The sequence below is a fragment of the Linepithema humile genome, chromosome 2 (assembly GCF_040581485.1).
Source record: "Linepithema humile isolate Giens D197 chromosome 2, Lhum_UNIL_v1.0, whole genome shotgun sequence".
Lineage (NCBI taxonomy): Eukaryota > Metazoa > Arthropoda > Insecta > Hymenoptera > Formicidae > Linepithema > Linepithema humile.
In genome coordinates this window covers 28,438,021-28,450,447 of record NC_090129.1, presented here as the reverse complement: position 1 = coordinate 28,450,447, position 12,427 = coordinate 28,438,021, and the positions used below count along the sequence as shown (strand labels likewise).

Here is a 12,427-nt window from a genome sequence, read left to right as displayed (position 1 = left end):
ACAGCTCAACAGTGTATGCAAGAAATTTTACGAAATATCAAAAAAGGTCTTATTGTTGGATAAAAAAAGTTACCACTTGCTTGTAGCGAATCAGATATGTATTATATATTTATATCAGATATAATTAATATATTTCATGATTAACGGATCAGAGCAAGATATATAGAATTATTCAGAAAGTTTGTACATTATTTTTGTAACAGAATTGACAACAATTTTTATATGTTTATATATCTTTATTTAGTAATGAATGCACAAGTTGTTAAAGATTGCCAAAAGTTGTCGAAAACAACGGTGCATATATTATTGAACAAAGATGACGCTAAACATATAAAAATTATTACAAACTTTTTAAATAAACCAATATATTTTTTTTCTAAATAATGTATTTACGTCTGTTGATACATTTATTTATTTATTTTTTTTACACGAGCAAAAATATAGAAAAAGAGAAATATTTAAAAAAAAAAATAACTATAATTTTTTAATTTTATTATTGAAATAAACACTAGAAGTTTTAAAAATTTGTTATAAAATTTGAAAATGAAAATAGCGAAGAATCTCTGTAATAATGTAATAATTTTTGATAAATTTGCATTAAGTTTGTGTTTTATTTTCGTGATGCTAAACTTATGTTAATAAATCAAATATTAATTTATTGATGTTAAGATATATGCACATAAAATGCCAGTGATACTTTGTTAAATTTTACAAATATTAAGATGTAGTATTAGAAGATAATAAGTACTAAATTCCAGATTTTGGTTCACAATTTATAATGCATAATACAAAATGTTATGTAATCAAATAAACGGTAGGAACGGACATTCCTTATAACGTATTTGACGAGATCCTTTATCTTTTTATCATATGTTTTATTATATCCTTATTATAGTTAATATTGTTTCTTTTATTATTAATCGACTTTTCCACTCTGTTCTTAGGATTATTGAAGATTGTTTCCTTATTGTTAGTAGGCGTTGACAAATAGCATCCGCATTTTCATTATTTTACTAATGCATTTATATATGTGCTATTACAGATGTAAAGTAAGAAAACTAGTTAGTTTTGGCTTACTGTTAGAATAAAAATTTATTTCTTTCTCCAAAAACACATCAAATGTACGATACAATTTTTAAGGTATATAAACAATCGTGAAGATAATTAATTACTGCTAGAGATTAACGGATCTAAATTTTGGATTAAAAAACGCATAAAAAATCTTATCTGCAAATAATACCATTTATATATGGAAGGCAATACGATATCCCTTTTTCGTATGTGGCTCGTAGGTTTCTCTTCTTTGTCGTTACTTTTATTTTTAGTTGCATGTTCTGATTCCTTCTTTATTGCTCTCCGAAAGCCTAAAGTAAAACAAGTGCTGAATTATGTATTTATTGCTTAGATAAATAAGTGAATAATTTATTGGCAATGTTTATGCACTTTAAGAATCTACCTTTATAAAACGGATATACTTCCCGGATTGAAAGTGGATTCACTACTTCTGCATCACGGTACGGTGAGAACGGAGATTCAGTCGGAGACATTGGATTTATCGGTATCCGAGGTTTCCGTTGACTCACAGGATTGCCTGCGTTAATATATTTCAATTAAGTTAAATTTATTTTTATATGAATAACATCTAGAAAATTTTTATTTTATTTATATTTAAAAAAAGAATGTAAAACTAATAAAATAAAGTGTAACCTCTGAAATATCAGAGGTTACTCCTCAAGTACTTCCTTTGCAAGAGAAATATTACACAGTTGTCACTGTTATGTTTTGTAAGGATACATTATAATAGCATTTAATGTTTTGTTAAATTATCGATTTAGTAGGTTCAATATAAGAGCTCATAGGTATTTAAAAAAAACTCATAGTTAATTAAAAAAAGTAAAGAGATGTTTATTGTTAATTAAATGTGATAGTTTAGTTTAATAGTTTAATAATAACGGGACATTAAAATAAGAAAGCCGTCATTTGAAGAAAGAGCTCATCGAGAAAATCTCCACTAATTATTCGTAATAATTTTAATAATTTGTCCAGTACAAATTAATAAAGTTATACTAAAGTTAAAAACACATAAATATCATTTGTCAATTGTAAATATATTAAAATTTTACATTTTTTTTTTTTTTGACGATCGTCGGAATTTCAATTTGGAAATTTCATGAATGCATATTTTGTATAGTAGAAATATTATTCACATTTTTAATACAAGAAAGACATATCGGACTGACACACGCAAATAATTAGAAATATTTTCTTATAATATCTCTCGAGAAACATTAGTCGTGAAGACATTACTATTTTAATTTATCAACCCGGTCATATAAATCAAGGAAACAAATTATATTTTTATGCGCAATTGATTATTTATCTATTGATCGCAATCTGTTCATTTACGGTATGTCAAAATTGCATAGTGTTCTATGCAGTTATCAGTATGATTCACAATATTCATTCATTTAAATAAACACATTATTTGACATAATAATATTTCTGCTCTGCCGTAACACCGCTCGAAGTCTCCTTTAATGTAATTTCTTTGCATTAATTAATAGCTATATAAATTTTTATTTCGGCAAATAATGTATAAATACCAACACAAACTATAAATTGCTTTAGTATATCGATGCGACAAGTGATATAATTATTATTGATTTAACACATTCGTTTTATTTCTATTATTGTATAAAAAACTGATCAGTAACAATGATAGTAAAAGGAAAATAAATTATGATATATGTTAACTTTACCCGTTACTTGTATGCATTGCCAAATGGCAATTGTCATCAGCATCAAAAACCACTTCATGATTTCTTGAATGCACTGGGCGTTTTGGATGACGGTTTTTCTACTCTGCAAGCAAGTAGATCCTTTGGCATCAAAATCCTGACTTAAACTGAATTTCTTTACGAAATGTTCGACTTATATACGTTTCTAAACAATGAAATTGTTAGACTGATAGATTTATTTATCTTTTTACTTGTGCTCTACCTGCATCAGTCTGTATTTCAGCGTTATCAATTCTTGTTCTGGGTTTCTACGGAGCCATCAAACGATCATGTTCATGTGCTGCGTAAAGCGTTCTGCGCAGCACATGAACATGGTCTCTTGATTGTGTACGTGGAAACCTAGGACATTTGTAACGCTGCTGTACTGATTATAAACATTCCAACCATGGCAAACCTATTAACAACTTCGATATTTTTATCACTTAGAAAGAAAACTAAAATGATATTTTACGACTATGGAATTTTTGAAACGCTTGAATAGTTTTTGTAAAGATTGGCAAGATAAATGTACGATCATGTTCTATCTGCTGAGCTCTGAGATAGCGTGTACTCATGAATTATATGTAGAAATGAATTATATGAGAAGCAATACAATAAGTACAATAAATTAATCACGAAACGTAAGAAAACTCGTATTTTTTGTGAATTTTCGTTGCTGCGGTTATTGGCGACAAAGAATAGCCAAGCAGAAGGTCCGAAATTCCGTAAACGTTTAGGTATAAACGTTTAGGTATAAGCTGTAAGGATAACTGTGTAATAATTATTTGGAATTACCAATATGCAATCGCGAGCTATGTATTAAACATATAAACGCAGGCAAAGCAAGAAATAGAAATTGTTTAAAATAGTTGTCTAAAGTGAATTTCCTAAAACTTGATCCAAATTTTTATTATATCTATTGAAGTAATATCTAAGTAATCCTGCATTTAAAAAAATTAACCGTTTAGAAACGGAGAAAATTACAGTTGTAATTAGTACTTTTAACATGTGTTGCATACACCATACTAAGGTTGACGTCATATTTTTAATTTTATCTTCAAAATTTCATTTAAGACTTTAATAAAAAGTAATGAGCATGCGGAAAACATATATATGAACATTACAAAATACAGCATTATTCACCGTTTAGATTGAATAATATAATCGTAAGAAGTATATGATTTTTGATATTTTTTTATTATAAAAAGCTCGAAGATGTCACGATATTCAAGTCTTACATGTGTAGGTGCGTAGTATTGACAAACAAAACAACCAAATGTCTACTCTAGCAAGCGTAAAAAATTAATTTATTAACTATTTCTAATGTATTATTAAACTTTTGATTGATTTTTTTAATAAATTGTTCTTATAATTAAATAATGGATAATGATATATTTAAACTTTATTATTTGAGTTTTTTTTTTTTAATGAAAGACTTAACTTTTAGATCGTATTGTCACGAGACAACTATCTTAAATAATAGCTGTACAATTCGCAAATTTAGTTCAAAGGAATAATTTCATAATTGGAAAAACATGTGCCTGTTTGAATCGGTAATATCTTACAAAATAAACTTCTTTTCGGGATGTTCGACCTATATACGATTCAAAACTAATTAATTGTTCTTAGCGACATGTCTTAATGACACATTCATGAGGAAACAATATTTCATTACGCGTTCGTAAGTTTAACAAATCGAAGCTGTCACTAATCTGAAAATTATTCTAATTGAAATATTTATTTTAAAAATAAATAAAATGTATTTATCATTTTTTAAATGTAATATATTAAGCAATTGAAAAAAATTTTACATAAGTTATTACAAACTATAGAAAAGAAATTTTTGCAATGCTTTATACAGCTACGTTTCTGCTATATAATAAATTTCTTAGAAAAACTACATTTGTTTTTTTTATTGAAAAGATTAATTAATATTAAACTTTTATAATTAGTTATTAGTATATATATATATGTTCATTATGATACTATATTAGCTAGTATATTGGCGTATGTGCATTATTATTATTTAAACTTGCATACCATCCATTGATATTGTTAAACAAATAGTATTTTATCGTTGATAAAATAGATTCACGTGAATTATGTTGTCGGTAATTTCAAAAATGTCGCGATAAACACAAGATCGAATCTTGATCTTGATCCTGCAAAGATAATTGAACTGCTAAGTCATTTGAACCTATGGATCTGAGCTCACACACATATTTGTACACATTGTACACACATAATACATATTACAAGAAAAACAGTTTAAAAGTGCAAACAAAGAAGCAAAAAATTTTACAAGAGAGAAACCCGATTGACAAGACGGTCTCGATCACAGTATCATCTTTTTTTACTAATAAATTTAAAAAATCTTAAGATACCTCTGCAATGTCTTCGCCTACTTTATGCGGAAATGAAGTCAAGTGATGTGATATATACATAAATAAAAATTTATGACAATTGCCATTATAATTAATACTCGTAAAAGTAAACCTGATATCAAGAATTATTAATTTAATTAATAAAAATTAGAATTTTTATATAAAATTTTTATTGGTTTTACCATATCTGTGATAAATATTTTATAAAAATAAAAATATGTTATATAAATAACTTTTATCTTTTAAGTAAAATAAAAGGAAAGTTTTAGTCTCTCAATCTCCGTTTTTTATATCCGGTGATAATATTTTTCAATATAAATCACATAAATATGATTTTTCAAAAGGAGAATCTAAACAGATTTTTAATTTTTGATTTGCTCTCAGTATAATGCTTAAATGTTTTGCAGATTTTTGGATTTACAGATATAATATCAAACTTTGATTCAGATGTTTCAGAAAATAAAATTGTGTAATTACAAAATATGATTTTAATGTAACTTAACACAACTGTGGTTGTCTTTCTGATTTTGAATTGACCAGTGCTATGATTGATCTCACAAAACAATTCTTTACACAGCTTCCTAATGTCACAATGACGAATATGCTACAAAGACAATTAACTCTCACTAAATGAAAACTAGCACAACATATTAGACTCTGTATACTGAAAATGTCGAAATTTCGATGGAAACGTTTATCATTATCATTACTGATTAAAGAAGAAAAATATCTGGCAATTGAGATCCTGCTTTGACCTTCGATCCTCTTTACTCCATAATTATTATATTTTTTTAATCTTCTAATTTGAATTATATTATATTTATAACATTTAAATTCATCAACCAATTAAAAGGTGACCAGCTGTCCATCAGCGTTCTCACATGCGCGAGAATTTAATACGCAGAGTTTGTTGTTATATATTTGACGCGAATCTGGTATTAGCGGCCTTCAATATGTCAGTGATCAGGCTCTGGTGTATCGTTCTAGCAACTCTGATTCTAGGTTCTAGTGTAGCGTTCAGTGCGCATACCGATTGTAATACTGTAGTGTTCATATTCTCGTGTGATAACGGCTAATTAAAAAGACAAATATGTCTTCCCTAGACATTTTACCGAACGAACTATTGTTAATAATTTTCGATTTATTTAATGTATATACTTTACTACAGCTCAGAAGTGTATGCAAAAAATTTAATAGAATATCAAGCGACGTCTTAAATAATAAAAGTAACCGTTTGCTTGTTACGAATCAGATGTCAGAAAAATTTCGTGAACGGTAAGTTAAACATTGCTAAATTCTTATTTGTATTTCAATTTATTTTTGAATTTTTTTGTAATTTGTCAAACAGATATTTTATAATTTTTACTTTATATTATTGTTCCTGCTTTGTCTTAAAATCACATGTTTGTAGATGATTCTCAGTATTATATTTCGACCAGTAACGACTTTTGCCAGTATATGTATTTTTTTAAATTTTTCTATCTGTTTCTACCGCGGTTTATTTACATCACATCTCCATTCTTTCATACACGCACATCAGCGCTAAAGTGCCCTTTCTTTCATTTCTCAATCAATAGCTATCAGAAATTTACACATTATATTTGTCGACGTTCTCTGTACTTTTGCGTAAAATAAATCGATAAAATCACACTCTTAGTCCTCATCAAAGCAATTATTAATAGAAAAATATTGTCAGATATCAAAAATATTTTTTTTATAAAAAGAATTTTTTAATTAGGTTCAGTTTTTCAATTAAAACTTTAAAATGGTGATGCACGCTTATTTATTGAGCCTTTTTTTAACGTTTCGGCACCTTTTTTTGGGCCTTCTTCAGCGCTATAACGGATAAAATTTACATTGTTTTACTACTGAAAACTTACATATAAACTGACTACTTGTAATTTTTGGGTCTTCTTTGGCCCTATTGCTGTTTTTACTTACAATCTAATTTTTGTTGTGTCTCTTAGTCAAAATTTAAACTGGTTGTTTTTTGGTGTAGGTCTCTTTTGTCCATTTTTACGAACTTTTTGTCCACCCCTTGCTTTTTCCTCGTGTGTCAGACATGGCAACTGTTGATTTTTATTTATTGGTTTAATGTTCTTAGTTTGACTGTTCTTATTTAATTAAATTGTGTGTGCTGTTAGTCGTTCTCACCTTAATTCTTCTGACTGTCTGGATTGATTTTTATTGTGACTTGTTACTTTTTGTGTTGTTCGTTTCATACTGAGTCGTCTTGTCTTGAGAGATCGTTACTGATGGTATGATTATTTGTTGATTGGAGGGAGTGACCTCAGTGTAGGTAAGTAAGTATTTGGTAAGAAATCCGTATCACTCTGTTTATTTATTGCTTGTGTGTGTCTTTTTATGTGTCATTTCTGATATTAACCGTTTTCTGTATGTTGGTTCCTTGTCTAATATTTTAACATTGTCCCATTCAAATTTATGGTTATACTTTATTTTATGCTCTGATATTACTGATAGTGTTCCCGTTTTTTTATTTATATCTTTACGGTGTTCTTTTATTCTGGTTTGTAATTGTCTACCTGTTTGTCCTATGTATGTAGCTTCACATTGACTGCAATTTATTTGGTATACTATGTCATTTTGTTTTTTGTGTTCTAATTTGTTTTTACCGGTTTTTATGTATGTATTTAATTTATTGTGGCAACTATATGCGGGTGAGAATCCGTGTTCTTTGATTTTCTTTTCTAGTTTCTTTGTGTCATTTTTCATGTATGGTATAGTGAAATATTTCTTTTCTTTTTCTTCTGTTTTTTTGCTATGTTCTTTGTTTACCGTACTTTTTTTGTCGTTATTATATTTGTTAATCCTATTTCTCATGTTCTCGAAAATAAATTTTAGTGGGTATCCGTTTTCAAGTAATGAGTTTATTGCTTTATTAAGGTTGCTCTTGTGAAATTTGTGATGTGACAATGTTAAGATTCTATCTGTCATATTGCTAATGATTGCTCTTTTATGTTGTATTGGGTGGTTTGAGTTAAAATTTAATAATCTGCCTGAATTTGTGGGTTTTTGGTAGTGATTAAAAATTATTTCATTTTGTTCTGTTGTAATGAGGGTGTCTAAAAAACTAATTGAGTTGTCTAGTCTTATTTCTATGGTGAATTTCAGTCTATCTTCTATTGAGTTGAAAACATTCAATGTTTCTTTGAGTTTGTCTGTTCTTGTTGCAATTAAGATGTCATCTACATATCTTATGTATATATTGGGTTTGTAATTTAATAGTTTAATTGCTGTGCTTTCTAAATCTTGCATTACCATGTCTGACACTTATAACAATATTTTTTTTTTTATATAAAGTACAATACACGTTGATAAATTTTTTTCATACATATTAACGTTAAGTCATAGCTTTTTGTCGTATTTTTAATTCAGCAAAACTTGATTTCATTTTTAAAGCATGTTTTTTTGAAATATATTTTAGTATTTACATATTATCAGTACGTAAAATATTCACGATTTGACATAAGATCGCATTGAAAAACGTACGTCTTATTATCTTTTACAGATGTAAACTACCATTATCTTCGTATAATTCTAAATTTATTACGCATTACAACTGGAAATATGAAACACCTCTTCAACATGTTACGAATAAATTAGGTTCCAGAAAAACTACGAGAGACATAAGAATAAACAAAAAATGCCTAAAAATGACTAAAAATTTTATTTGGCTTTATGACATTGATATTCTTTCAGCTGTTAATCGTGCAAAGGACGGTAACATTACGACAACCATAAAATGTGGAACCTGTAACAGTCAATTTTCAAGCATTGCTTATTGCAATGACATAATTATAAGCGGCCACAAGTAAATATTTATTTTTAAATTTTGTTTAATGTTTATTTCTATTTTTTTTACAAAAATTCTTGCAGAAATGGTAGTATTAGCCATTGGAGATTTGGATCACGAAAAAACATTAATCTTCTACAATTAAAAACACATTTCAATGTATATGGTGAATACGTTTCGAACATAGAAGCAACAACGCAACATATTATATCAAGTTCTTCAAATTTAATAAAGGTAAGATTAAAAAATTTGGAATTATGCAATGTTAATGTAGAATGTAGAATGTAAAAAGTCCGATTTTGTTTAGATACAGAAAAATATATTTGAAGATTCTGCGGAAGAAAACGAACCAATTTATGAAAGCAGGAAATTGATTCAGTCAATTTCATTAGATCCTACAGAAAAAAAAGTTGCTGCAAGTACCGAAGAATCGTTTCTAATTTATGATATTAGTGCAAAGTAAGTTATGTGTCAATTAATTAATCGATATCTACAAATATTTAATTAAACGTTGACTATGGTTATACAGACGCTATTATATGATCCGATTTAATAATTATAATTTGCAATTATAACTTAATGAGCTATATAACATCCTGGTGTGAACCTTAAAGAAGCGGTTGTCGCCCACTGTGGAAAACTATATTAGACGGGAAGTTCTGTCTGTTGTCTTTCTTCGTTTTTAATATCGCCCACCATAACGGTAGTTAATGTGGAAAAAAAACAGATAGTCCACTATTGCATTCCTTTGGCCGCAAACTGCATATTAGTTCTTACAGGAAAGGCTTACTCCAGTATATTATATAGCTCGATGACGAGAGATGAGTTCGATCTCCTCTCTCTAGTCTTTTTGGTTTTCACGTATATTTGGAATAATATGAAATAAACTAATGTGAAGGTATTTTAGTTGTCTGGTAAAGGATGAACGTATAAATGATAGTACTTGTTCACAACTACTATGGGAAGATCCTCACACTATTCTCATGCTGTATGAACGTCAGATTCAAAAAATGGATACAAGGTAATAGATCTTATTGTTGACATTAATTGGCCATTCAATTTAATTATATTTGCTACTGTGATTTTAGAACACCAAACTTTGTACGTACATGGAATACTTCTGTCTTAAAAAAAAATCCTAAATTACATAGTTTCTCTTCAGATTATTTGTATACTATTATGACAGGGACAAATATTGGCACAGTACTTCTATGGGATCAAAGATTAAATGATTGCATTCGGGTTTGTATAACTTTCAAATTTTATGTGTCTTGTAATGACCTTTATTAATACCCTATTGCTAACTGTCTTAAAAATTTTCAGACGTATCAAGTATCTCTTATCCGTTTCAACCCTGTACTTTCTGTGCAATTTGATAGCACCCATATGTATGCTATTACAAAACTACGAGGTGTGATTCAACTTAATTTTAGGGATGGAGTCACTTTTAACAGCGCTCAAAGAAAAAAGTATTTTAGCAAGTTTATTTAAATAAAAAAACTTGATTAACAATTTTTCTACTACTATGCTTTGATTGTTTACATAAATTTTATACTTAATGTCATGAAACAGAAAATAAATGCTATACCTTTGTGTGTAATATGTTTACTTCAAAAATCCATATTTCTCAAAATATAACATTAGCGTGTGCAAAATTTATTTGTCCGAAACAAAAAGAATATCTTTAATCTTTTGCGTTTGCAATTAATTCAAAGGCAAGCATGTCCAACCCGTTCAAAATAAACAACGTCTAAGTATTTATAAAAATAATTTTAGATAAAAACAACAAATTTGTTTCTTTAAAAAAATTTTTATATAGACTACGTGTTACGCTCGTTATTCCTACATATGGAACAAATAACAATTGACGTGCTATGCGCGTTATTCTCGCGTAAAAGATAAGAAACAATATTAAACCCGAGAAAAATTGGTATAATTGGTCAGATATAAATATATATAATTAGTTATGAAAAGATCCCATAACATATGTAATTTTATATGATCATATAAAATATTACTTGTTATCAGATCTCTTCACAATTAATTATATATATTGTATTTACATCTGAGCATATTATATCATTTTTTGAGGGGAGTTATAGTCGTACGTACAAATTTTAAAAAATTTAAAAATTTTAAAAATTACGCATGTTCGCAGAAAAAATTTTTTAAAGAACAAATTGTTATAAAATAAAGACTGTACGTATAACAATAAAACATACTGTTAAAAATAATTTAATAAAAATTATAAATTAATTAGACCAAAACTGACTGGAATATGTTGCACATTAGTTTCATAAACTAAATTTTGAGAAAAACGCGATTAAAATTTTAGGGCCGGTTATTACCAACTTTCTGATAGACTTTAGAAACAAACATCAATAAATATCAGTTACTGTTGCATCAATATATATATCAGTAATTTGTTGATAATGATCACTTACAGCTTAAATTCTTATTATCAAGAAGTAATTTTACTCGTTATTTCAACCATCGAATAAGGATTTCTGATATTTATTTTGGATAACCGAGAGGTAAAGTCTATCAAAAAATTAGTATAATCGAAAATTGTCAGACCGTACTTAACATTAAAAAGATATGTAAAAATGTTAAATATGTTCCAAATATTCTATAGATTCGCATCATTACTTTATAATTGCGTAAACATTGCTAAATAAATACAATTCAGTATTTATTTTATATATTTCAGTTTGTACTTTAAAAGTTGTATTTTTACATTTTTAATTTTTAATTTTTTAATGGTATAAGTATATATATATATATATATATATATATATATATATATATACATAGATGTATGTATATATTTACTTATTTATTTATTATAATAAAAATAAATTATATTTGTTTAATCTTCTGATTCAAATTATATTATAATTATAACATTTAAAATCATCAACCAATTAATAGGTGACTGCTGTCTATCATTATTCCCACATGCGCGAGAATTTAATACGTAGAGTTTGTTGTTACATATACATATGACGCGAGTCTGGTATTAGCAGTCTACAGTTTAAATGTCTATGATCATGCCAGTGTACCGTTTTAGAAACTGTGATTCTATGTTTTAGTGTTGCGTTCAGTGATGTGCATATGTCGATTTTATATTGTAGTGTTCATATTCTTGTGTGATAACGTCCAATTAAAAAGACATATATGTTTTTCCTAGACATTTTATCTTCTAGACGGACGAAATATTGCTAATAATTTTCAATTTATGTGATGTATTCAAGCAACATCGAGTCGACTGTTAGTCGACTATAAGCCGGCAGAAAAAGCTTACAGTCGATTGTAAGTTTTGACTTATTGCCGACTTATAGTCGACTAATAGTCGGCAAATGTCCCGATAATTGCCGGCTTTTAGACAGCCAGTGTAGTCTGCTCTTAGTCTACTGTTTCTCGGCGACTTTCAGTCGACTTACTTGCCGATT

At 27.8% G+C, this 12,427-nt stretch overlaps 2 protein-coding genes across 5 annotated transcripts; one reads left to right on the top strand and one right to left on the bottom strand.

Annotated features, from left to right (window-relative positions):
* Positions 1-1,073: 1,073 nt before the first annotated feature.
* On the bottom strand, positions 1,074-7,462 carry LOC105677334 (uncharacterized). Of its 3 annotated transcripts, XR_010888806.1 has the most exons (5): positions 7,316-7,462; positions 7,103-7,230; positions 2,760-2,862; positions 1,457-1,591; positions 1,074-1,364 (listed from the first exon to the last, which is right to left on the bottom strand). XR_010888806.1 is itself a non-coding variant. In XM_067350566.1 (4 exons), the coding sequence occupies exons 1-4, from the start codon at positions 3,004-3,006 to the stop codon at positions 1,165-1,167; spliced, it is 444 nt and encodes a 147-aa protein (XP_067206667.1). In that variant the 5' UTR covers positions 3,007-3,456; the 3' UTR covers positions 1,074-1,164. The 3 variants fall into 3 exon arrangements, 1 of the variants encoding a protein (XP_067206667.1); XR_010888805.1 differs by having other exon boundaries at positions 7,103-7,384; XM_067350566.1 differs by lacking the exons at positions 7,103-7,230; positions 7,316-7,462 and adding an exon at positions 3,001-3,456.
* On the top strand, positions 6,114-10,575 carry LOC105677326 (uncharacterized). 2 transcript variants are annotated; one of them, XM_012375876.2, is made up of 7 exons: positions 6,114-6,436; positions 8,691-8,993; positions 9,059-9,209; positions 9,283-9,434; positions 9,883-9,996; positions 10,064-10,217; positions 10,299-10,575. In XM_012375876.2, the coding sequence occupies exons 1-7, from the start codon at positions 6,252-6,254 to the stop codon at positions 10,464-10,466; spliced, it is 1,227 nt and encodes a 408-aa protein (XP_012231299.1). In that variant the 5' UTR covers positions 6,114-6,251; the 3' UTR covers positions 10,467-10,575. The 2 variants fall into 2 exon arrangements, with proteins under 2 accessions (XP_012231299.1, XP_012231298.1); XM_012375875.2 differs by having other exon boundaries at positions 9,874-9,996.
* Positions 10,576-12,427: the final 1,852 nt, after the last annotated feature.

Excerpts from the sequence above, each read along its gene's own strand:
- LOC105677334 (XM_067350566.1), bottom strand. Across the intron at positions 1,592-2,759 it reads GCAATGCATACAAGTAACGG|GCAATCCTGTGAGTCAACGG; the intron begins GTAAAGTTAACA and ends ATATTAACGCAG. Across the intron at positions 1,365-1,456 it reads AGTATATCCGTTTTATAAAG|GCTTTCGGAGAGCAATAAAG; the intron begins GTAGATTCTTAA and ends GTTTTACTTTAG.
- LOC105677326 (XM_012375875.2), top strand. The coding sequence starts at position 6,252 with ATGTCTTCCCTAGACATTTTACCGAACGAACTATTGTTAATAATTTTC. Across the intron at positions 9,435-9,873 it reads ATTTATGATATTAGTGCAAA|GTATTTTAGTTGTCTGGTAA; the intron begins GTAAGTTATGTG and ends ACTAATGTGAAG. Across the intron at positions 9,997-10,063 it reads ATTCAAAAAATGGATACAAG|AACACCAAACTTTGTACGTA; the intron begins GTAATAGATCTT and ends CTGTGATTTTAG.